Source organism: Molothrus aeneus, chromosome 21 (assembly GCF_037042795.1).
Source record: "Molothrus aeneus isolate 106 chromosome 21, BPBGC_Maene_1.0, whole genome shotgun sequence".
NCBI classification, from domain to species: domain Eukaryota; kingdom Metazoa; phylum Chordata; class Aves; order Passeriformes; family Icteridae; genus Molothrus; species Molothrus aeneus.
The window spans coordinates 7129411-7155833 of record NC_089666.1 but is presented as its reverse complement, the minus strand read 5'-3'; the positions used below and the strand labels follow the sequence as shown (position 1 = coordinate 7155833).

The window sequence follows — 26423 nt, the reverse complement described above, 5'->3', positions numbered from 1 at the left end:
CATGGGAACCTACCTCAGTCTGGCAGGGAACAGATCCAACCTCCTACCTTGGAAAGCAACAACAAAGCTCCTCCCTGCTGTACAGCACTTTGATATTTGTAAAACTCTAACTCAGAACTGCTCTGCAGCTTGAATGGAGCTTCCTAAACGCCCTTTTTTAGCCTCCAAGCTTTGGAACACTTTGTTTCTGATGGTAACAGTGAGGAAAAGATGCTACTCACTAGGGACTTCCTTTTCTGCAGACTGAATAGACCTCGAGATTCCTTAAACTTCCAGAAACTGTTCTTCCTGCACTCTTGGTTGCTGCTGATCCCAGTGCCCTGCAGCCCTTTTTGCTGTCAGCTCTGCCACAGCTCTTGAGGAGGCGAGAGACCAAAAAGAAAACTGAAGGACTGATCTTAAATGACTCCAAATCATATATTCCTTTCTCTGCCAGGGCACTCAGTGTATTTCATAAATAATTTCTAACATATTTTATATTGAATTCAAAGCTTTTAACTTCTAGCCTTTATTTTTCCCTTTTGCAGTGCAGAACACTGGTAACCTCAGGCATGGCACTGTTCTATTCTTGTAAGGGATTCTGAGTAGCCATAGGAATTTATCCCACAAATGATCCCCATGTCTCATTTAGACAATCTCTGCTATAGGTGTTGGGTCTCTCTACTTCATGGGCCATTAAATCTTCAGCCTTTAACGGAACTAATGAGGCTGCTGGTGAATTAGAAAATAGACTTTGTGGAACTGAAACAGATGTAATGGTCAAGCATTAGAAACTCTCACACAGGCCATGGAGGATACAACTGCTAGTAACTGCTTACCTTAGGTAGGAACAAAAAATCTCAAGAGATTTTTTAATTTAATCAGTGATCCAAGCTTCTTTCAGGCAGTATCTCCCTCCAAAGTGTTGCTGTGCCTCCAGCTCACAGGTGCTGTTACTCCAGGGTTTATTTTAGGGAGAATCAGACTCAAGGCCTGTGTGAATGGTGGAGCCCCATTTTCACTTACAACAGGCTGTGCTCAGACACAATGAGCTTCCAACAACGGCAGCACCTGCTGCCCACCTGGGCAGAGAGGAGGGGTGGGATTCAGCTCTGAATCTTCTCCTCAAGCTCTGCAAAACACAGTGTGTTAGGAGAGGCAGATGAGCAGCCTGGCAGTGAAGGTACAACAGCACATTTTGAATCTCTAAAGGAACATTTCTCCCCAGAAGACCACCCAAAGAGCGTGTGCTTTTCTTGGAAGATGCCTCTAAAGCTTTTACACTCCCTTTCTGAATGCCTTAAGCACTATAGGGTTGATAATTGGACTACAAAGCCTTTTCTAGTTACAAACATATTTCAAATTAGATCTGTGCTCAACTCTGCCCTCTAAAACATTTGATTTCCTGGTTTTATTGTGAGAAGGCAAGAGCATAACAGCAAAGCTGGAGAAATTTGTACAAACAATAAACAAGTCCCCCATGCTGATGTCCTGTGTCTTTCTCAAAGGTGAAGCCAGGTGTTTTTCATTTGGCAGCTGAGCAGTGTAACAAATCAATATGAAACAACAGTAGATATTAAAAACTGTATTTTCCCCCCTGCCCAAGAGTTACATTTTTAGTGAAGAGATTAAACCACACAAACAGTTCACTTTCCTTCTTGAGAAGCCTTAGCTGCTGAGGAGTGCCCTGGATAGGCAGGGAGGATCAGTGTCAGCCCTGGGAGGCCACCCCAGAGCCACAGGAGCCCCTCAGGTAACTGTGAGGGCTGCCCCCCTCTGCACCAAATTCACACCAAAGCGCTGCTCACGCAACCAAGTCAAAATCTAGAGAATCCTTTGGGCTCATTCCTGGTTTATTTTAATAAAGAAATTTCTTATCTGGCCCCAACAAAAAGGGGTAAAAGATTTACTTTCACATAGAACTTTACAAAGCTGCAACTAAATCAAAAGGAGCATTTTCATAAATAGATGTACAGTTGCTCTCATTACACAGTATTTATTTGCTCAAGATAATTTCTTCCTTGTGCTCACAAGTCTATTCTTCCTTTTGCAGACAGTCCATGGTTTCTCTCCAGCTTTTCCCCCATTTTGAGACCACAACAGCATCCTGTCAGCAGAATTTCTGGCCATGAAAATGGTCATGTTGTCACAGTTAGATTCTAGAATTGTCACTGTAAATAATTAACAACCATAGGAAAAGAACCAGGAACAGGTAAATTGAGTTCAGGTTTAATAGATTCTGAAACATCTTGAAGTCAGTGCAACCCACAGCAAAATCCAGAAGTTTTGTAAAAACCACTTGCACACATGAGAGAGAATGAAGTGCTTGGTTTTAGGCAGCAGTGCTGGAGACTGTGTGCAGATTCCTGAACAGTCAGTGCACCTCAGGAATTCCACTGCAGGTTTTTCAGCCTGTCAAGGTCTGTGTGTGTTTTAAGGCCCTGCAGCTGCAGAGAGTGAACCTGAGAGTGTCACCTGTACACTCAGTGCTGGACAGCCCGAAGCAGCACGGCTGCCTCCTGAACAGTGCCTCAGGAGCATGCTGCTATCCTGGCATCCAGAGAATTTCCCCTTCACCAAACAGCTGCAAGGAGGGAAACCATATACAATTTTTCAAGTGACTAGAAACTTCAGTTTATTAAAGCCCAGTGCAAGCTGAATTTAAGTTAATGATCATTAATTGTTCCTAATGTGAGAGCTACTCTTGTGCAGCAGTCAAAGGGTTAAAGTGGAACTCTGCAGTATTTTAAACAAGTTCACACATTCTCTGTACAAATTTGGCAAATTCATGTCACAGCCTCAGATCTCATTCTTGCAATTCCTGCAGAAGATCTCCAGCTCCTCTGTGGGGAGCAGAGAGAAGCCCTGGGCAGCCAGGAGTGCCAGGGCTCGGGCACAGCCCCCTGTGCCCACCAGGGCTGGGCACCCTCAGCCTGGCCAGGTGGACTTCCTGAACCAAATCTGCTTTGACACATGCTCCCAAAAGAGCTCCAGGCCATGGAGCAGCTGAGTATGGAAAAACTGATTGCATCAGAAACACTGCAGCCAAAAGGAAATCAAACCATGACTTCAAAGCCAATCAAAAAACCAAAACAACCCCCCAAAAGCAAGCGTTTATATGTGTGTAGATGTAATAAATATTGCAAAGCACATTTGTCTTTCCCCCCCCAAGTCAATAAGTATAAAGAAATAACCAATGCACCAAAACATCAGCTTCCTGCAATGAAAACGTTGGAGTCAGCAAAATACCTGCAAGCCAGCTGAAGGGAAAGCTTTTGCATTGTCACCCAATCACAAGTTGCTTCCAGTTCTATGCAGCCAAATCAAACCCTCTTCAAATTCACAAGTTTGACCTAAATAAGCACCACAGCATGAAAAGCTTCTTTAGAAGTGGGATGTCAAGAGACTTTGTTTAAAATATAAAATAAAACGTGAGATAAAAGGTTTCCATTGGTCAAGTTTGAAAAATTGCCTTCCTTTATCCAACCACAGCCTGTCCCTTTGAGCCAACCAAAACCACACCTTTAGGTTTGTCCTTAATGAACACAGCCCGGCTGAGTTGCAAAATCTGACAGGAACAGATGGCTGTGAGATGCATTCTGAGGGTTGGGCAAAGGGAAACAACATTACAAAGGAGAAGGAATACCAAGGAACAATTAGGGTGGGCAGAGGAACTTATTAATGCTCAGCCATCCTCCTCTATCTTCAGGGATCTCACTGTCCTCTCCAGTTCTGTGTTGTTCAGGTGTCCTGCAGTTACTGTCTTCTGTCTTCTGTCTCTGACCTGGAAAATGCCATCACAACATCCTCAGCACCTGCAACAACAATGGATACAGGAAATCTGTGCCATAATTACTTCCTTTAAAGAGCAGGGGAGAGATGCAGAACCCAAAGTGTCATCCTAAACATCCATACAACCAACAGGAAAGGAAATGACAAACCAGGGAGTGCCAAACCACCACCACTGCCTGTCCCACAATTGCTCAGCTCCACAGAATCCTCTTCCAGGGCTTTACAAAGTTCAAATTCAACTCAGATGGAGCACAGCATGCAAAATTCCTCCAGTCTTTTACCTGAAGCATTTCAACAAGCAAATCTCACTTTTGTGCCCCAAGCAACTTCTGCCCATACACCTGCACACAAGGTAAAAGGGGACTAATAAAAATGCTTCATCTGATCTCATTATATGAATTCCATTTCTCAGTTATCTAATCTGCTCTTCAGTTGCAATATAGCAGGAAAAGTGGTCAAAATGGTTGTAAATTCCCCTTGCTAATGTCCTTAAAAGCTAAATCAATGCTCCTGAAATGCAACTGCACTTACTTTTGTACACTTCACAATTTATTTGTTATATGTACTCAAAGGAGGAAATATTAAGGACCAAGCAGTAGTAGTTTGTTTTTCATATGTAGGGCCCTTATCTTATATAAAACGACATCAAAAACTGCTCTGATGCACCCTCTTGCCAGCATTCAGAAGCCCTGCAGTCATCTCCCTTTTCATCTCCTGCACAAACTGTTTCTTCCTTGATCAAAACATAAATGATATATAGCACCAGGATCCAGCTCAGAATTAACAAGCTGCCTTGTTGGTTTTAAAACATGCAAGAACTACCAGCCCCTGAAGAAAAACAAGGATTTCACTTGCAAGGATGGTGACAAAGCCCTGGATGCTGGGGAGGCTGCAGCAGCACCTCTGGCACAGAGGAAGGTGCAGGAGCAGCTGGAATCTTCTGGCAACCACAGAGCCTCACCCAGCACGGCATCAGCTGCCCTCCTTCACAGACCTGATGTTCTCCTGGGCTCTCCCCTTCCCAGGGTCTCAATGGGAACAAAATTCCTGCAGGTTTCCTTGCCATCCCAGATAACCCCACTGGAGGAGCTCTGTGCTCCTGCCTGCCCCAGCAGGAACCTCCCAGAGGCCACTGAGGGCACCTGGCTGTGCCTGGAGATGTCCCCCAGCAAGGGAACCTGGGTGACAGTTGTCCAGAAAAAGGTCATCCACGTTTCTCAGCATAAAAGCAGGTTTGGTTCCAGCCCTGCCCTATAACCCAAACTCCCCAGAGCCAAAGGAAACCAAGCTGGCCAGGCTGCTCATGAAGCAGCTCTCCAGTGCCCGTGCACAGACACAAACACTGCCAGAGAACAGAGCTGGGCCTTCTGTGTGCTCAGGGAAAGCAGGGAAACCCCAACCTGAGCTGCTCCTGCAGCCCCACTTGGCTCCCACAACGGATGTTTTGTTACTAACCAAGTAAAGTAATGCAAAAAGCAGAGCACAGGTTATAAAGTGAAACTGCACATGGCCAAGAGGCTGTGACTGAGACAATGGGATGTGAACCACGTCTGCTTTGAGCACATCCTTCACTGAGCTCTGCACTTCCAGCAATTAATGTACAGAACAATGACAAAGGCACACTTTTACCTGACCTGCATCTACACATGCAGCTGCTCCCTCCACAGCTGTCCCTTTCCTGGGCACACATTTCTACCCTGAAATAGAGACTCACAACATTCCCAGTGAAATACTCCTTATCTTTTATGAGCAAAGCATTAATTGCCACAAACCTTTAGACATTCAGATACTTCTCTCACTGAATCTGCCTCACGCTTCCTCACCCTTGTTCTTCCTACAAATTAACAATAATTAACAGGTGGGCTTACGTCCTATCTTAGAAAATAATAGTGACAATCTTACCCCACTAACTTCCAAAAAAATCCCACTGAGATTAAGTTCCAATTGCAGCTGGTTGAATTGCTGAATTCAGAGCTCTTTTACACCACTTGTTCTTCAGTCTTAGCAAGCCAAGATGAGCTGAAGGTCAAATGACTTTACTGCAGGGCAGGGAACTGCAGCCTGAGCTCAGTGTCCCCAGCTGCTCCCTGCCCACCTCCATGGCAGAAAGCTTCCCCAGGGGGGCTGATGCCAGAGCAGGGACCTGGCACAGAGCATGAACCCAGCAGGGTAGGGCTGCATTGAAACCACACCACCTTAGCACCAGAGGAGATGCTGACACCTCTAACAGCTGCTGCTCCCAAGTGCTCTTTGAATGAGAAATAGATCCGTACACCTGATTTGCTTGTAGTCTCCTGCAGAATTAATTAAACCCCAAAAGCATTTAGAGATCAGAAGGTTTAGCCTGTTGGGAATTTCTAAAGGCTGCCAAAATTAAAAAAAGAAATTCTTCACTTCGCACAAGATCTTTGCATACATACATTTCTTCAACCACCTTCCAGCAACAATCTTCTAAACATTAACTCTTCCCTGGAATTCCCAGCATTAGCATCCTAGGCTGGCATTCTAAAAATACACCATGCACTGCTGAGAGCAGCAGCACACTAAAACAAGCCTTATGCTCAACAGAATAGAAGTGCTCTGAGCAGAGCTCCATCTCCATTCTCCAGCAGCATCTGCCAGGCCATGGGCAGGGTCCCCTGGAGCCCCACAGGCAGCCTGGGGGGTTTTGGTGCCCCAGCAGCCAGGGAACAGCCTCACCCAGGCAGGCACGTGTCTGCATCTCAGCCTTGCCCTCCCCATGGGAGCAGCTTCCTCCAGGAGCCAGCACCACACTCCTGTTGCTATAGGAACACCAGAGCTGCAATCACCAAGGTCTCAGCACAATTCCCATCTCGTGCTTCCTCCCTGCACTGCTCCCATTTCCAGAGCTGCCAGAGCAGAGCCTGCAGTGAGCCCAGAGCCAGCCCACCCTTGGAAATGCAAGGAGCTGGGGAACAGGGCAGGTGGGGCTGATGCAGGAGATGCTTCTGGAACAGAACTTCCTGAGATGCATTTTGCTTGCACTCAAAAATATGTGAGAAAGCCTGAATTTCATTAAGTGTGAGCTGTGTTAGCTCTTGCTGCAATGCAGGCAAGACCAATGTGTGAACATCCCAAAACAGCTCAGGATTACATCCCCTCTCCAGCACACATACTGGTTGAACTGAGATGCCTCAGGGCTCCTCAGTTATTCTTGGAGCCATAAAAACAAACAACAAACACTCCACAGATGTCAGCTAAAGAGCTCCCAGGGTAAAGAAAAACACCCTGGATTTTGCACTTTAGTATAGGTGTTAACAATGATTGAAAAATCAAATGACATTAATATTAGACTCAATTACCATATTTCCTCTTCCAATAAAAATAAGGATAAACTGAAGGGGAGTCTTTGCCTTCAGGCTTGATTAAAAATTACAGAGATATTCAAGATGCTTCTTGATCCAAATTATCTTCCATTGCTGGATCCTTAGACAACAAACAGAGTCTCAAGGAGGAACTTTAAATGTCAGAGATATTGGCATTAGCAGTGGCTCATGGAGGGTTTATGGCACAAGCCTGAATTCAGCAGGGACAGTAAAAACTCCTTCCTTGGTGCACTGCCACATCCTGGCACAATGGACACAGAGGCTGCAGTGGCTCCCTGTGGGCAAACAAAGGGGCTCAGACAGAGCCACAGACCCTGCCCAGGAACCACAGCAGGGACAGCACAGCACAGGGACAGCACAGCAGGGACAGGCTCAGCACAGGGACAGGCTCAGCACAGGGACAGGCTCAGCACAGGGACAGGCTCAGCACAGGGACAGGCTCAGCACAGGGACAGCACAGCACAGGGACAGCACAGCACAGGGACAGCACAGCACAGGGACAGGCTCAGCAGGGACAGCACAGCACAGGGACAGGCTCAGCAGGGACAGGCTCAGCACAGGGACAGGCTCAGCACAGGGACAGGCTCAGCACAGGGACAGCACAGCAGGGACAGGCTCAGCACAGGGACAGGCTCAGCACAGGGACAGCTCAGCACAGGGACAGCACAGCAGGGACAGGCTCAGCACAGGGACAGGCTCAGCACAGGGACAGCACAGCAGGGACAGGCTCAGCACAGGGACAGGCTCAGCACAGGGACAGCACAGCAGGGACAGGCTCAGCACAGGGACAGGCTCAGCACAGGGACAGGCTCAGCACAGGGACAGGCTCAGCACAGGGACAGGCTCAGCACAGGGACAGGCTCAGCACAGGGACAGCACAGCAGGGACAGGCTCAGCAGGGACAGGCTCAGCACAGGGACAGGCTCAGCACAGGGACAGCACAGCACAGGGACAGCACAGCACAGGGACAGGCTCAGCACAGGGACAGGCTCAGCACAGGGACAGGCTCAGCACAGGGACAGCTCAGCAGCCCTGCCCAGGTCACTGCTGTGGGGCCACAGGCAGAGACACAGCTCACAACTCTACACCATCCATCCTCTGCACTCTTATCAAGGAGACCCCACACACCAAAACAACCTCCTGGAACCGGAGCCAGGCTGCAGCACTTGAAGGGACACACAGAAACCTGCAGGTCCATGACAAAGCCCTCAGAGTGCTCAGGCCAATGATGACGCCATCCTGGTTTTTGGGACAAAATGGGGATGTGAAGTTACCTTTGTGTCTTTTGTGCCTGCTGGAGGAAAATGGCTCTAAAGATACATCAGGGACACATCAGGCTCAGAGCAACCTGTCCTACTGTGGAACAAAGGACTCTGAAATCCACTGAAGTGCTAACTTGGTGTGAGTTACTCCCTAAATAACACCTCTTTTTGTTGTTGTGTAAGACAAGCTGCATAAAGGAAAAAAAGAAATCCTCCAGAGGAGATCCAATGAAAACAGAAAAGCAGGGAAGAAAATTCCTTTAAGCAATCTTGGAGCAACAGAACAGGGAATGTGTGGACTTGCAGGGCTTTTCCAGCACCAGGCAATGCCATCTAGTGGAGATGGGATCTCCCTTAGGGTGGCACATCCCACACCTATGCCATGGTATCCCCAGGAATTCCATACTCAGCCCTTCCTGTTTCTCTGACCCAGGACACAGCAGAGGGCACAGGCAGCAGCAAGCAAGGAGCATTATTGTTACTGACTGAGAGAAACCTGGAGAGATTTCTAAGCAAATCAAAGTCCTGAGCAATAAATTATAGTTGCTTCTGTCTGTGGAGCACACTACAGCTTCAGCACCACTGTAGGAAGTATCTGTGTCCCCTGGCTGGACTTCTGATTTTATCACCTTTTCTTTGCCAAAGTGCAGGTAATTCAGCATTGATTTCACTGGGAAAAATGTAACTTTGAAGGATAATGCTGAAAAATGCCAACTGCAGCTAAGTCTCTCTTAACCAAATGTGTCTACCCCAGTTTTTGACAAGAAACAAGAAAATTCTCACTTTAGACTGGCAGAAAAGTTGTGTATTTTGGCTCAGAATTCTTCAAGCATATCCACCTCCATCAGCCCCCAGCTATGCAAGGAATGAGCACAGCAGCAAGTTTGTGCAGGTTGTGTTTGTGATGGATTTCTAGATGTCTCAGATCTATACTAAATTTCTGCTCAGATCTTTCTGGCACGACTCTTACAATGCTCCTTCCATTCCAAACTGCACCTTATGAACGTGACCTGGCACGAGGGCTGTGCAGGGGAGGGAGAGGAATCCAGTAAGAAACATTCAGGTTCAGAGGGGATGAGTGGACCCAGAGCAGCTCCACACAACTGTTTACCAAGACTTCTCACAGAATTAACAAAGCCAGCGCATCCTGGCCTGCAGGATGGGTTTCAGCAGGTGGCAAACGATGCTGGAAGTTCAGGAGGCTGCAGGTGGTGTTTGCTGAGGCTGCTGCCCAGGGGAAGCAGCTCCAGGGCAGAGGGAGGGCACTGGGGGGCACTGGGCAGCACTGGGGGCATTGGGCAGGTACTGGGCAGCACTGGGGGCACTCACCCTGGTCGATGGAGTGCTGGGGCAGCTGGGGGGCACTGGGGGGCACTGGGGGGGCACTGGGCAGCACTGGGCAGCACTGGGCAGCACTGGGGGCATACGGGGGGCACTCACCCTGGTCGATGGAGTGCTGGGGCATTGGGGGGCATTGGGGGGCACTGGGCAGGCACTGGGCAGCACTGGGCACATGGGGGGCACTCACCCTGGTCGATGGAGTGCTGGGGCATTGGGGGGCACTGGGGGGGCACTGGGCAGCACTGGGCAGCACTGGGCAGCACTGGGGGCATACGGGGGGCACTCACCCTGGTCGATGGAGTGCTGGGGCATTGGGGGGCATTGGGGGGCACTGGGCAGCACTGGGCAGCACTGGGCACATGGGGGGCACTCACCCTGGTCGATGGAGTGCTGGGGCAGCTGGGGGGCATTGGGGGGCACTGGGCAGGCACTGGGGAGGCACTGGGCAGCACTGGGCAGCACTGGGCACACAGGGGGCACACGGGGGGCACTCACCCTGGTCGATGGAGTGCTGGGGCAGCTGGGGGGCATTGGGGGGCACTGGGCAGTACTGGGGGGGCACTGGGCAGCACTGGGCAGCACTGGGCACACAGGGGGCACACGGGGGGCACTCACCCTGGTCGATGGAGTGCTGGGGCAGCTGGGGGGCACTGGGGGGCACTGGGCAGCACTGGACAGGCACTGAGCAGCACTGGGCAGCACTGGGCAGGCACTGGGCACACAGGGGGCACTCACCCTGGTCGATGGAGTGCTGGGGCAGCTGGCTCAGCTGGCTGTTCACCACCCCCGCGTACGTGCGCAGGAACTCCTCCTCGCTGGCCGTCAGCTGCGGGCACAGAGGTGACAGAGGTGACACCTGAGCCCCCAGCAAGGCACAACCCACCCCAGCAGGGACAGGCACCACAGCACCTCTGCTCTGCTCCTCACCACCTGCACCAGCCCTTACTTGTGCACAGCAGCCAAGTGGGACATCATGAACTCATGGGCAGGTTCAGTGCCACCTTAAAACAGCTGCTTCACTTGGCTCCTTCTCCAATAATGAAGAAGTTGAAATCATTTATCTATATATGGTAGTTCCAGGCCTCACAAGCCTTATAGTGTTTAAGCAAAAATCAATTGTGTTTAAGTGATAACGGTTAAATTCAGGATGGCTCAAACAATTCAGCATTAAAAGCAGACCATCACCTGCCCATCTCAACAAGCACTACGCCAGTCAGGTCCAAAGTGGCCTGAAAGCCCACAAAGGATGGGCTGTGAGGAGAATCTTACGTTTGATCCCATCTTCCTGAGCATGAGCAGCACTCTCACTTTCTGCTGGATGTACATCTCCTCCGGACTCTTCCCGGGGACGCCCTCACGGTTCATTCCCCTCCTGCCAGCTCCTGGATTTCCTGCAGATCCAAAATCAGGAAAGCACAAACTAGAATAGGCAATGGGGTCTAATAGGAAATAGAGGAAAAGTTTAATTTCCAAAATACCTGTTTTCCACCCGTGGGCAGATCATGGAATATCCTGGGAGAGTAAGGAATTGCATCCTTCCCCAGAGAAACCCTTAAAATGTCAGCAGCTAAACTGGGCCTTACACATCCAACTGAAACATTCACAGAGGCTCATGATCACATCCCCACAGCTCATTATCTGTGGTTACATTACTGCTTGAGTAGAAAAGGAATTGTAAGAACTAGATGAAAATCACCCTGACAGAACAGTCCGTGGTTTGGGGTTTTTTCCATAAATAAGCACAAGCAGAATGAAAACAGGATGCAGAATGCACAGCCATCAAGCCCACAATGGCTAAACAAAAGCTGTGTGAAATCTAAACTCTTAAGTCTTCCTCCTCTTTTTCTTTTTTCCTTTATGTATCATATAAAAAGGCCATTGTGTTACTGTAAAAATTACTAACATTTATGAAATGGTTTTGGAGAGAAAGCAGAACTAAGAGGAGCAGGGAAAGAGTATAATTTAAACCCTGAGTTTTTGCTTCTTATTTTAATAAAAATAATTATGTTCTGGAATAAACAGACTGTGCTATCCAAATTCTATAGCACAAAGCATGATTATTATATGAGTATCTGGTAATTATTTAAGTTCCACAACAGGGTGTTTACCATGACAAAAAAAAAAACCCCAAACATTCAGGCATTCTCTTCAGCTACTCCTAAAAAGCATCCTGAACCATGTTTATTACGTCAACAATAGTAAAAACCTTAACCTGAAATGTAGAAAGTAAAGGTGCCTCAAATAACACCCAATTGCAGCAGTGTCACAAACAGAGCCGGGGTGGCACTGGGTGGGCTTTGAGGTCCCTTCCCACCCGAACCATTCTGTGCTCCCATGAGTGGATGGAGGTGTGACCCAGCCACTCCTGCACCCCACACACCTCAGAAGTGGCTCCAGAGCAGGTCTTCAACCATTTCTCACTCCCAGAACTGGGTTTGGTCCTACAGCAGCCTATAAATGTGATTTCCTGAGCCCCAGTAATGAAGGGAACACACGACCCAAGGCTTGCATAGGGAGGGCTGTATCCCAGCAGGTTCAAACAGTTTTCCCAGTAATGTTCTCCTGCAGTCATTACTGACCTCTCCTCTCACTTCATTTCCATTATTACTTTTAAGGGAAAGTAATCTGGGTGTGGAAACCGTTTAAAATTACACAGAGGCCCTCCTGAGTGAGTCAGAAGTAATGCAAACTTCAGCAGCAGCTGCTGGGACAGGCTTTGCCACCCACACGAGTGAGCATGGAGATAACAGCAGGAACAAGTGAGAAAGATCCATCACCAGTCCTTCTGGAACATGCTTCAGTGGGAAGATCTGCATGAAGCTGATTTGCTGTGGATGGCTCTGCTTGGAAACCTGCAGCCTGTACATGTGCAAGGTGATGACTGTTGGGGCTTTTTATACAACCAGCAAACTGCTCTCTGAAGGGGGAATTAAACAAACCCATAATTTTGCCTAGTGTCAACTCAAGTAAGTAAATTGGATTATGCTACTGGGTTTATACTCCACAGTGCAATTTACTGAGTGCTAACAAGTGATGTCAATAGTAAGGCAATGAACAAAATAAGACAGTGGGCAAGAGACATTAAGTTATACACATCCAGAGACTGATAAAACAATAAACATTGATCAAGATAGCCAGCCAGTCTGAAAGTTTGGGACTGGTTCCTAATATTGTAAATACTTCTCAAAAAATATTGTACTTGAAAAGGGAAGCTGCTGTACTAGTAACCAATCAACCTAGGAAAGAAAAATCACAAGAAAAACTGAGATGCACGAAGACATCTATTGTTTAAAAATGAAACAAAATGGATGGGATATCAGTAGGTGGCACCATCCACAAGCACCAAGAAAATGCCACAGCCACCCCCCTGCAAACGAGGAAGACCCCACTTCAGCACTGCTCTGCACGTCAGGTATTACCAGGCCTGCTTTGGTTACTATTCATTGTTTTCCACCATAGCTATCTTCCAGTTGTTTATTAATTTTCCAACTTTAAAAAGTGATGGAATTCCTATCCAAGCCTGGCTCTCCTGAAGTAACCTTCAGCCAAGATGGGTTTGTCATGAAGCCACCTATTTAACAGGAAGGATAAAATCCTAAAGCCTGCCCATTCAGTGAATGCTTCACACAATTAGGAAACAGCATGGGGGAAAAAAGCACCCAATATGGCTCAAAAAACATGCACAGAGAGGTAAACTAAGCTTTCAGAGGAACAGCACTTTGCTCTCCCCACACCACACAATCACCCTGCCAGCACAGCTCTTCCTACTCAATGACAGCAAAGTGGAAAGACAAAGGTCTTAAATCAGCACTCAGACCCCAGCATGAGAAATGTGAACATATCTCTGTTTTCTTGTTACATAAAGCTTTCAGAAGACACAGTTTAGGATGACAACATTACCCAGCATATGCTACATGAGAAAATTTCCAAACCCACAGACAAAGCTGGTCCATGCCCAGAAGACAGCATGATCCACATTTGCAAATGAAGGACTGAAAAATCTTTTCAAAATGCTTATCAACTTAGTTCTTGGCAGAAAGCTGCATTAATATGCTACACGTTATGAAATGCTCCTTAAGCACCATTTCCCTGCCCCCACAAATCTCTCTGGCTCATGGATGAGTGGTCACTGCCCCATACCCAACCACCCAAACACCTAACCCTAACCCTAACCCAACCACCAAAACACGTACCTGCTTCTAAAAACCACAGGAGATCAGATAATCCACGTGTGCTGTCCTGATCAGTGACTGGAGCTGGGAAAAATGTATAAGGGAACTGCCCTGTGAAAACAAATGAGCAAAGAATTACAGAACATACTCAGCTGAAGCCCAGAAAGATCCTTAATTCAATACATCTTCACTCCCAGCCTGCTTTAGAACACACTCTAGGTAAAATTCAAAAACTGCACCATTGTCTGGAGCTGTTAAACATAAGAAGCTTATTATGTTTAAAGTTTTTTAAAATCAAGCCATTCTTCAGCTGCAAGATTTCCACCCTGACCATACCAATGACATTCCCAATCACTCCAGAATGAATTGCATTCAAGCTTTGCATTCTTTAGGCAGCTTTCAGCACAAAACCCAACTGACAGATCCTGGCCTCAGCAGAGAAGTAATGGGATTTCAGCTGAATCTCTGGGAATTGTGTGCCCGGCACTGCAGGAAGAGAGGCCAGAGGCTGGTGAAGCCGTTGAGAATGCACTGTTCGATCAGATCTGGAGCTGGTCTCTCCAGCTAAGGGTGAGGCAGATGTGCAGAGCCAACAGCAAAGTTTGGGCTGCCTGTGCTCACCTCTGGAGCTCAACGTGGATCTACTCCCCAGCGCCACTTTTCCATTCCTTTCTCACAAAGAACACTGACCCCTGCATTTCAAAAGCTGCAATGTTAGTCAGGAATGACTGAATTCTTCACTAAACTCTGTTAAAAGAATAAATGCTTCAAGCTTGTCCTGCTGCATCCAACACACTGCAAATGGACATAATTGGGTCACCTAATTCTCCCTTGTTTGCCAGGCACAGGCAATGAAATTTAGTTCTCATTTACTTTAAAGATGATTCACAAGACAGAATAATAAACAACAAAGATCTGTACATTACAGCCAACACTGCCAGCCCAGCTTTGCCAAAGCAAAGATGTGAGTGTGAAAACACCCTCCCCTTGCCCAGCAGCACAGACATTGTCCTGCAGGCCAGCACTTCCCTCCCCACTGCCTGCAGTGGGCTGGGTGAGGATCCCAGGAATTCCTCCAGCTCAGCAAGGCCCAGCATGTGGACTGGGCAGAGCCAGGAACGCCTGACATCCCCATCTGTGTCCTTCCAAAGCCTCTCCTGGGCTGGGCAGAGGCTGTGCACCCCTGGCACACCCAGCACGAGCAGCACCTTCCCACTCAACGCCCTGGGCTGAAGCTGCAGCTCTGGCAGGGCAGGAAGTCAGAGAGCAGAGGAAACCAGACATGGGATTGGAATGAGCAGGTGGAGGAGGTACTTCTACACCTAAAAACACCTGGGCTCCTTTGCAAGGATATTGCCCAAGTAATGTGAGAGCTAAGTGCTTCCAATTTTCCCACTTCCAATTTCCTCGCCTCTCTTCATTGTTCCTTGTTCTGAAAAGTCTCTAATGAAAATAAAATATATTTTTTTCTAATATGAATTAAAAGACCACAGTGGCTTTCTCTTCAACCACTGACCCCAGATACAACAGTACATAATGAAAAAACACCGTAACTGCAGTTAGTCTTCCCTTTTATTCTTCTTTCCTAACTAGGTTTAGAACATCAGCTATTGGGGTTTCACTTCAAAAAAATGTAGACAGGAGAAATCTGTACTCAGTCTCAGTTTAACTTGTCTGTTTTACCAACAGATGGAAACAGCTCCTCAGGAAACTCAAGCCTCACCAGCAAGAACTGTTTTGACTGAACGCCTTCAGAAGAAGATTCCAACACACAGCAACTGAAAATTACAGATTTGTAACTCTATTTCCTTCGCTTCCACCTACACTGGTATGAATTCAAAACCTGGAAGGGACTTTCTGCTGGACAATGTCACAGGTAAGTTCATAATTAAGAACTCCCAAACTCTTCTGACTCCCCTCCTGTTACCTTTTTAAATAAACAAACAAAAATGTCACATCTCAACAGGAAAAGAGACATGCTAAAGAAAATGCATCTTTATAAATTTTGCATAAAGGAAGTTACTTAAGCATCCCATTTGGTTTTAAAGCCATGCTTATTTAATGCAATGAGAAAGCAACATGAGCTTTTGTTCCTTCAAATTTCATATTCTCCCCCACACTGTAGTCCTATGTAATGCTGAAATTCATAATGACCACATTTTACTGGAATGGGAAAACACAAAGTGCAACTGAGGAATCTGCACAGCCTAAATTAAGGGCGACAAAAATAAAAAGGCAGTAAGCTGTTGGAAAATGTAGTATTTTACATACTCAGTCTTAATAATTTAGGGTACTTGGAGCAGCCATCTGGCAAGTTCTTTAAAGCCTAAGTCACAGCTGACTACCTCTTTAATATCTTGTAGCATTTCCAGTTATAGCCAAAAGAAACCCAACAGGAGTTAGTTCAGCTACAATTTATTTTTTTGTTGAATCTGACTGGTTCTGTTGAAGGCACTGAAAACCCTCAATTAATGGGAAAGGATTATAAAGCTTAGCTAAGGAGTTATGGTGAATAAACCCGAGCACTGCAGGTTCCCTTTGCTCCACACAAGTGGAGTTCAGAGCAGCAGGAAGGGTCCCTTTGACTCTCTGATATCATTATCAAGGTTAAGCCATTCCCCTCCACAGTGCCACCACCAAGCACTTCAGTGCTTAAGCATGGCCATACTGGGAAGCTTGGAAGTGCAAGGGGATCCTGCCCCTAATTTAAGCCTTGGTAATTTTCAAATGACATTTTTCAGAGAACAGTTAAGAGCCCAAAAAACCTTCCAAGCTGGAGCCTGAAACCTGAAGTCAGGAACCAGAGTCTGCAAAAACCCTGCTACAAATTTTCCTCTAATTCTTTCTGACTCATGACCTTCAGTCACAGGCAGCTGGAGACTGGATTAATTCCCATCTCCAGAGAGATACAATGAAGAATTCATAACAGCTACCTATTTATAGGTGAACAGTGTGAACTGAAATATTTAATACGGGCTTTTTTTTGTCTTCCTTTCTATGTTCAGTGCTACCTTTTAGCTGACTTCAGAATCTGAACCCAGTGTCAGATTTAGGTCAATTTACTGCTGGAACTCCCAGATGTGGTAGGTTCACATCTCTTAAATGTTAGATTTAAATTTTTAACGAGACACTACAGCCCTCCTTCTTGAAGGAGGACAGGAAACAGCCCAAACACTGCCATTTATTCATGAAACATTTATGAACACAAGAGGGGTTTTTCTCCCCAGTGCTGGAACACCTTTCAGAGCTTCAAAATGAGCTTCAAAAGTACCAATGAAGTGCATTCCACAGAGCTACCCAATATACCAAAACAGTTCTTACATCAACGGCCAAGCTGACTTAAAAAATAAATTTAAAAAAATCCTACTATCATAATCACCACTTTAATGAAATTAAAATTTGCCTCCTGACCTCCAGACACACACAAACCAGACGATTTCCCCCCTTCTCTCAAGGACAAGACACCTCTCACATCTCATGCAGTTAAAAGAGGCAGCACAGGGTTTTAGGTAGTTCACGTCAGTCAACTTGAAGCCTCTGAAATTAAACATAGTAACAGCAACAAAACCTGAAAAAAAGCCTTTCATTTCTCTAAGGTATTCACACTTCAAAGATGAATGTGTCAAAAATTCTTTAAAAAGCGACAGCACTTTATAAAGAGCAGTTTATACACAAATTGCACCCCAGTCCAAGAGACAATTCCAATTCTTTACTCACGATGGTCCCCACAGCTGCATGGATAGCTCTGCTCCTGTCCCAGCCATGGGCTCTTCTCCTATTTAAAACAAAGCTACAAATCCTCTAGGCAGGAAATTAGGCACTAATGATAGATAGCCAACAATTTAATTGCCAGGTATCCCACTGAAGAATTACTGCTAAAAAGTGTTCAGCATCCATCATTAGAATAGAACAGTACAGCCAAGCTTTGTATAGATCTATCTGTAAATATTTTATTTCAGAAACAGAAAATTTCTGGAGAAGATTTCAATGCCATTTCTGGAGTCACCAACTTCTCCCAGCCCCAGCACACAGTGCTGGGTGCATTTAGCCTGAAATGGCAGAGAGCACACGTGGTGGCACAGAAAGGCTCTCTCCCCTGTGTGTGCACATATATTTACACATTTTTTATATATGTATTTATAGGCATTTCTCTGGTACTCATCTACACAGGATCTACAGACAGCCAGGTATTAGTGAGAGCTCTCAATGTGCTGCCCTGTAATTTTTACTGACATCTGAACATCATTATTGCCAGGTCACAGCCATTTCACACTGCAAATGCCTATAAATCTGTTATTGTAGAAAGATTATGGCTAACAAGATTTTTTTAAAGCAATTAAAATGTGAGATGTTATTAGGTTGGTGACTAGTTAGCATTTTAGTATTTTGCAACAGTGTATCAGAGTACATTGTTAGGACCAGAGACTCTCAGATTAACAGTTCTTTACTACCAAAATTGTGTAACCATTGGACAGCAAAATTAAATAGTGTCCTGGCCTCATACATCAATAAAATCTGCTGTAAAATGTGGCAAGCACAGCCCCTTATGTCTCCCAGTTATCTTGCCTCTTTAGGAAAAAAAAACCCAAACTTCTGTGCTGCTTTCCCCGTGGATACTCTGAATAACGAAAAAGAGCAAAGAAGAGGTTCCAGTTCTGAATCAAGGTTTCATTTTCAAAACCATTTAAAGAGATCTATTATTAATAGCTCTTGCTGTGAGTTGAACTAAGAATTAATGGCTCCTTGTCTAATAAGGCCACATGCCTTGATCATGTCTGTGGGACTAAGCAGAACACAAACTCTGCCTCCTCAGTGACCCGTGAGCAGCAGCAGTGCTCCTGGAGAATATGGGACCTTTGCTCCTAAGATCTTCATCAAATAATAACACACAAGGCTTTTCCTAGATAGTGTTCCATAGGTTGGTCTCAGCAGAGTAAGCCAAGTATGCCAGCTTCTCTCTTCTCTGAAGGACTCACTAGAAACAAAAAGCACAAGAGGAGGTTTTTTGTTCCTTTCTTAGGTCACCAAACAATTCTGTGCTGCAAAGATATCTGATGGACAGAGGAGGGAGGAAGGAAAAAAGTCCTTGTCAGTTTTAAGAGAGGACTTTTAACATTCACTAGTTTAAAACAAATTCCTAATTACACACCAATTTTACCATGAACATTTTGCTTTCCCTATGTTTTGGCCAAGTGGGATTGCAAGGAAGGAAATCTTGCCTTCAAGAGACTTCGTATTTCTCAGGAAAATGGATGCAATTTCCTTCCTGCCTAGCCACAATTCTGAATGTTACCTTAACTCCACGAGTGGAGTGAGAGCTGAAGAGTCCCCTCAGCACTGAACAAACACACCAGGCTGGAGAGAAAAGCCAGGGACTGCAGGGCCTGGGGCTCCAGCGAGCCCCCATCGGTTCTGGGACTGAGAACTCCTGAGCACAGGGGAAGGACACAACACACATGTCAAACGCAACCACATGTAAAAACACTAATTTGGATTAATCCAACTGCAATACATAATGATAGGAACAACAGGAGTTAGCCCAGAGACCATTCACAACAAAGCTCGAGAGTGGCTGAGCCTTACACAAGTTAAAACCACTGCAAGATCCCAGAGCACCTCAGGAAGTTGCCAGGAGCAGCCACCACCAATTTAAGGCAGAATGGGCAAAGAGAGTGACTGGAAGAGCAGGCAGATTTCTGCCAAACCACAAGCACAATTAGGTACACCTCTGTTATGTTAGCTGCTCAACAAAAGGCAGGAGCTGATAGCAGTTACATCTAAAACTGCAGCTACCAAGAGCAACGAAATGAAGCCATGAAAAACAAGGGCCCAAACTGTAGTGCCTCATACGTGCTGTTTCACACACAGTACTTTATTTAAAGATTAAAAGGTATTTTGTAAAAGTTACTGAACTAAGAATCTGGACAGTGAAACAGTAACAGAATGGTTGCAGCTTGATGTGAATTGTGAAAAGCTTATTTTACCAAGTTCATTGTAGCTGCTGACCAAGATTTCAGCAATAAAAGTTCTGTTTAGCAAAACCTGATGTTTCTGACCTCTGAAGTTAAGCAAAACCTTTCACGAATTCCACATAAACCTACGAGTATTATTTGGCATCTACAGACATTCCTGAAAAAAGGCAGCTAAGAAGACATGAATGCTCCTATTTTTCTCAATTTGGCATCAACTCTTGAAGTTAATTATATTTTAAGTGTTATTGCTGATTGGTTTTGCATAAACATTCAGTTAACTATGTTTATCTTGAAGTCTGATATTGCCTCCCCCGACCAACTGAGCAAGCTGCCAAGGCACAAAGAAATTTCCAGTTTTCCACATAAGATCCAACACATTCAAAGTTAGGAAACTCCATTAAAATTACATTAAAATGGCAACAGGCACCAGAGATCCCTGCAGCTGCACTATCCCCTCCTCAGTTCTACAAAAAGCCTTCCTTCAGTAGTTTACCTGAAGTTGTTTCAGGATTTATATTCCTCCTTCACAGCAATTCTGCTGTAAAAATTTAGGTCACATTTCCTTTAAGGGTACACGTCCATGTGTACTTATTTAAAGCTCAAGGAAATTAATTAAAAGCTCCTCACTGACTTCACTGTGCATTGAATCAGGACCTGGATGAGTTCAGAGGCAAAACAATTACACTTTAATTAAACATCTCCACCTTCATGTGAAGTAGTCAACTAATTTTATGGAAGGATAAACTGAGTCAGAAGGTTTCTGAGCCTGGTCATGGTCATAAACAGAGTTGATTACCTAAGTTGTTTCCATATTTTTAGCTGTCCTTATAACACAGAGAAAATGGACTTGGTGAAAAATCAAATAAATTCCTGGTCTGTGTATTTGCATGGAATAAAATAGAATGTCCTGAGACAACTGGAATGGTTGTACAAATTTACTGACTCCACCTCTGTTCCCCAATCAGTAGCTCATTTAGTCAGTCACAGGAATTCCAATAATGCAAGAAGTTGAAATTATTAGAGGGTTTTTTTGAGATTTTTAGGCTGTCTTGTTTGTTCTTAAATATCATGCCTAATTATATCTATATTATTTTTGAAAACAGAAATAGGCTTGGCAGATTTGATACTTGTAAAACCTTGGATGTATTTAATGAAAAGCAAGAAGTATGACTCCACTTTCTGAATTCAGACTGACATTTAAACCATACAGAAGCTCTGTAGTGTTCTGTCAGATCACCAGCAGTGAGCAGAAACAAGAATGAGCTTTCCTCACTTTTTCAAGCATTTGTTATATAATGCTTCCTCAACACTAAGGCTGAAAATAAATCTGAGAGTCAGGAGAGTGTTCTCCTCATTCTAGTACTAACTAATGGGGTTTGATTAATTTGCTGATCTTTGATGTCTTCTCACCTCTAGTTCTGCTCCCTCTGCTCTATCTGCGCTCTCGTGCCAATGGAAGCTCATGGACAGTGCACAGCTCTTCAAAGGGAAAAAGAACTGTAAGAGTCCTCCATTCTCAGAGATACAACACTGAACAAAGTGGTTTGGGGTTTTTTTCCTAAATGAAGTTACTTGGTAAAAAGTTTTCAGCACATTTCAAACCCATTTACTTATAGTTTTTCCCTCATACTTAGAAGTAAGACCATTGAATTACCAACACTGGATGTGGAATAGGTGGCAATGTTTCCATTCCAATAATTTGTATCTTTGGTGCACATCACCATCAAAACTGGGACTAGTCACACAATAGCTTTAGCCCAGAACATAACATTTGGCACATTTGGCAGAATTGCAATTTTCCCAATCACTTCTGCACTACACACCCGATGGTGTGGTGCAGCTGCAGCAGCTGCCTCTGTCCTTGCTGCATTTCAGCAGGAAATCCAATCTGATGACAGCCTGCAGTAAAAAGAAGTAGAGTTTTGCCTGTGGATGTATAGAAATATTTCTGATACCAAATCCTTTTATTTTGGAAAAAATTCTCCTGGAAGTTTCTCCCAGCATCTCCAACAGCAGCCTCCAAAGCCTATTGCCTTTCTGTGCACAGCACTTGGGTGGATGTTTGATGCTTCAAACTAGGTCAGATGCTCAGGAGGGTGCTTTGCAGTCAACAACCAACTTAGGAACTGAAATACTTGGTAAAAAACATAAATGTTTGTGTTGGTTACAGATGACAAATATTTTGGAGAGGAAAATCTTATATTAAACACATATAAATAGATCTAATTCTGACAAGCTGTTTCCTAGGCAAAGCATCAACCTTGAACAGCTTAACCACATCAGGCACTTTCAGGTGTTAGCTCTGTTTGCCCATATGCAACTGCAGGATGATTTTTAATTTTTGGCAGCAGATATGTATCACAGTCATTGTTAGTAGTTACAAAATCTAGGTTTTGTTTCCGTTCACGTCTGGTTTTGTTTAGAAAACAACACAAATTGTTTTGGAAACATCTCTCTCCTCTTGCAAAGTGAAGCACTCTCAAACCCTGGATGGGGGAAAGGATGGAGGGGAGCAGAAAAGGACACAGCTACAGATTTCCCATAAACCTGGGATTCAGAACTGGCTTTCCCAAACACTCCACAGGATGTCCTGTCAGTGACACGAGCAGTAACTAATTTGTTCAGACAGGGACAGGGGCTCCTGTTCACTGTGAGCCACTGCCCTGCCAGGGCAGCCCCAGCTCTGCTGCTGGCACAGGGACTGGCACAGGGACTCCTGCCAGCCCAGGGATGCTTTCCCTGCTGAAGATTTCATTGCACTCCACCTGGACCTCCAGAAGAATCCTGAAAGCACTCTTCTGCCCTGGGTAACTTTTCCATAACTTGTTGCAAGGCTTACAATGAACTAAAAGAGAAAATTGCTTTAAAGCAGATTTGGGTCCGACCCATTACCAGTTAAGCTTTTCATAAATGGCCTTTGCTCCTGCATTTGTTCAGTCCTTCTTCAGAGATTTATTATTTCTGTGTACCACATCAACTAAGACAGCACACAGATCCCCAACAACTCTAAATTACACTGAGGGAGCTGCCAGTTTCTCCCACTATGCCAAAGATACAATAACTGATGATGCTTTTTCAGTTAAGGGCAAAGTGAAGCAACAGAAATGTATCTGAAGTACACCTGTCACCATTATCCAAATTAATTTGTTTGTCAAGGCAAAAGTGTCTTGTAGCTTGGTAAGAAAACCAGCCTGTATTTTCTGTATGCTCTCTCACACATGAGCTCCGAAAATAAGCAAGGCCAAAAGAAATTGAAAGTCTGTGAGTTCAGCAGCCAAAAAAAAAAATAGTAGTATTTTGTAAATGTATTTAAAAATATGTTCTTAAATACTCTCTAATCATGTCTCTCACCATACTGGAGCCAGCTTAGACCAGGACTGTGAACCAGCACACCTAACTTGCCTCCAAAGTCTGCTAGAGTATGGTGTTTTGATTCTTTTTTTAAATCCTCACATCTGCAGAATGTCTCATGCTCATCTCACAGAGCATCAAAGCTCATCCCGTTCAACATGCCAAGATGAGGAACGGACAAATAAAAGATGATATACAACAGAGCAAAATATTCTCGTCTTGAAGAGAAAGCAAACCCGAGTCTGTGAGGCAAACATGCCCTGATGAAGCACATCTGGGTGTCGAGCAAAAAGGAGGATCACGTCTCATCTGTCTCTGATACATTCTGATCCGGAGGGTGATGCTGTCCCTCTCTCACGTATCTTCCCAACAGGTAAAACACTAACGTGTGCCAACAAATACCGCCCATGTACACTGAAAGTTACCGAGTGCTGCCTCAGAGGCTCTAGAAACCCAGTTTTTAGCCAAGGCAGGATTACCCCGAGGGAAGCCCTTTAGTAACCACTGTCCGAGAGGCGTTTTCGCCGGCGAGGGCCGGGATGCCGAGAGCACGGCGGGCGCAGGGGCTGCCCCGAGCCGGCCGTGCAGCCCCGGCGCTGGGTGGCACCTGCCGTCCGTGCCCGCGGCCCCGGTACACCTCGGGCAGCTCCGGGCACGGCTCCGGCTGCCACCGCAGCGCAGCCGTGCCGGGGTGGGACCCCGGGAACGGGCGCCTCGTGACGCAAGGGGTGATGCCAGAATGAGAAAGGCACCTCCCGTACCTGTGCCGCGGGGCCAGGGCCTGCCAGGGGCCGGGAGCGGAGCGGGGAGCGGGGAGGCCCGGCCGGCGGAGCGGAGCCGGCCCGGGCCAGCGCCTTTGTTCGCGGCCGCGCACAAAGGGCACCGCGCTCACCTGGTGCGGGGCCCGCGGCCCCGGCGCTCCGGCGGCTCGGGCGGCGGCGGGGCGCGCTCGGCACGGGCGGGCGAGAGCAGCGGAGCGGAGCCGAGCGGAGCCGCCTCCTCCTCCGTCGTGACTCACCGCGGCGGCCCGAGGGAGGTGCCTGGGCGGCTCCGGGGGAGGGACCCGCCGCCTCCCGGCGCCCAGGGCAGCGGCGGCGCCGCAGGCAGCACCCGAGAGCCGGCCGGGAGGAAGGGGCGGGGACGCGGGGCAGGGCCGGGGAAGGGGCGGGCAGGCCGGGCAAGGGGCAGCGCCGGCCGGGCCCCGACCCCGTCCGGCCACCGGAGCGCTCCGCCGGACGGACCGGCACGCACTCACCTGAGCAGCATCCCCTGGAGGGACGCGGTGCCGAGGTCCCGGGGCTCCTGCTGTCCCTCCCGGTCCGGGGCTGCCGTGCTCGGGCCGCCCAAATCCATCCCAGCGGGGCGCGGGGCTCAGTAACGCTGCGCTAAGAAAGTTAAAGACACTGCAACATCCAGTACAGCTTGGGCTAATTCAGCCAATACAGAAAATGCCAACCTCCAGCTAGAATAAGTGGTCATTTGGTCATTGAAGCACTCAAAAATAAAGTAATGCTTCACCTACATTAACTGAAGAAGAGTAAAACCCCAGTGAACACAGAGGAATTAATTAAAACTAAAATCCAAAGAAGATAGAAGGCACCAAAGGCTCTTCAGCCTGCTCCATCACCTGCATTATGGTTTCCCACTAGGTTAACAGTAACCCTGCCTCCTTACAGGGTGCATTGGTGAGGCCAGCAAGGTAAGTACAAAATTCCTGGAGATGAAAATGCTTTGTGAACCAAGTGTTATTTAGTAAAATGCATCTGTTCTCCACTCGAAATTTAACTTAATTGCAAAAAGATAGTCACAGTAATGAAATAGGTGGCACTTCCTTTAACAGCTTGATACTTAATGACATCAAAGGCCGATGCCACTGAAATCCAAACCCCACTGCCAGCTAATGAAGGGCTTAACATGAAAGCCTCTGCAAAGAGCAAACCCAAGCCTCTGACAGGAACAGGAATGGTGCAAATGTGCTGGGATCTGAGATCACTGGCACATACCCACAGCACAGCAGGCAGTAATGATTATTAATTATTTAAGAAAAGAACATAAGAGCTCCAGCATAAGCTGAAAAAAATATGCAGAAGCATTGCACTGGGATCCTCCAGTTGGATTACTGTTAATTAGCACAGTACATGAGTCTGAGGGAAAGATCTAAAAGCATCTTATGCTAGTGGGAGCATATAATTAAGCCATCATTTGCATCCTTGCAATAGTATGAATTTCCTTACTGATAACATCACGGGCACAACACCATTTTATGACTAAGTACTGTCTAGCTCTCCTAATTCAGCTGGCTGACTGTACAGCAGTGCAATGCAATCTTACACATCATCAATTTAACATCCTGCATTTATTTAGGAAGGGTTTTAGCAGGGAGAGATACCACAAGGCTTCCTCTAGCCTAGGAGAATTTTAGATTTATTTTCTTAAAACTGAGCTCCTGCCCCACCTTAGTTTGTTCCCTTCAAGCTTACCGAGATGTTTAGCTATCAAGCAAGGTGACATCTTGCCATCAGTCACTTGTATCATCATGAGACATGATGGATGCTCAAGAGGCCTCTCAACTATGCTAGGTCTGCAAGAGATAGAGTAAAATATTGTTCATGTCCCATGGGAATGCACGGAGCCTCCCAAAGCACACAGAATGCAGAACTGCACAGATCAAATCCGTTACCCTCCCAATCATCACGCTGCTTGACCTCGCCCTCAGCAAGGGAATGTTAGAAGTTTAATTATCTAAAGGTTAAGTCTAACATTTTTACAAGTATTGGATAAAGACTTGATATTATTTCACCAAAATCTATCAGATTAAATGGATTTTTCTTTTCAATAGCTTCTAATCTCTTGTTTAATGAGGCTGCTGTTTATTCTAGTAAGCCAAAACTTCATGAAACCTTTTCCTCTGAATCCCTGCTTGACTTAGAAAAATTCTCTCAATTCACCCTGTCCTTCCTGATCTCCATTTGTTTCTTAATCAGCTCTGAAATTCATTTAGGATTCCTTCACAGCACAGCTGCTCCCACCCTCCATGTCCCTCTGTACTTGTTGGCATCCCCCTCTCATTAAGGGCTTCCAGCAGCATCTGCACACACAATCCCTGCTTTCATTATCCATGATTCAACCACACACAACAATAGTGAAAACTCTTTCTCTCCAAGATGTGTGTGGGGTACCCAGTGAAGGACTTGTTTTTAGTTTGGA

At 46.1% G+C, this 26423-nt stretch overlaps 1 protein-coding gene across 5 annotated transcripts; it reads right to left on the bottom strand.

Annotated features, from left to right (window-relative positions):
• Nucleotides 1-1548: 1548 nt before the first annotated feature.
• On the bottom strand, nt 1549-24490 carry CTNNBIP1 (catenin beta interacting protein 1). 5 transcript variants are annotated; one of them, XM_066564112.1, is made up of 5 exons: nt 24472-24490; nt 13915-14004; nt 10991-11112; nt 10457-10547; nt 1549-3763 (listed from the first exon to the last, which is right to left on the bottom strand). In XM_066564112.1, exons 3-5 carry the CDS (start codon nt 11084-11086, stop codon nt 3636-3638), a joined length of 315 nt encoding a protein of 104 aa, XP_066420209.1. In that variant the 5' UTR covers nt 11087-11112; nt 13915-14004; nt 24472-24490; the 3' UTR covers nt 1549-3635. The 5 variants fall into 5 exon arrangements, with proteins under 5 accessions (XP_066420209.1, XP_066420208.1, XP_066420212.1 ...); XM_066564111.1 differs by lacking the exon at nt 24472-24490 and adding an exon at nt 24109-24231; XM_066564115.1 differs by lacking the exon at nt 24472-24490 and adding an exon at nt 24109-24228 and having other exon boundaries at nt 1549-3794.
• Between the last annotated feature and the right edge of the window lie 1933 nt (nt 24491-26423).

Coding starts and splice junctions, on each gene's coding strand:
- CTNNBIP1 (XM_066564112.1), bottom strand. CDS start 11,086: ATGAACCGTGAGGGCGTCCCCGGGAAGAGTCCGGAGGAGATGTACATC. Junction 10,548..10,990: donor TCAGGAAGATGGGATCAAAC/GTAAGATTCTCC, acceptor CTGTGCCCGCAG/CTGACGGCCAGCGAGGAGGA. Junction 3,764..10,456: donor CCAGCACTCCATCGACCAGG/GTGAGTGCCCCC, acceptor GGCATTTTCCAG/GTCAGAGACAGAAGACAGAA.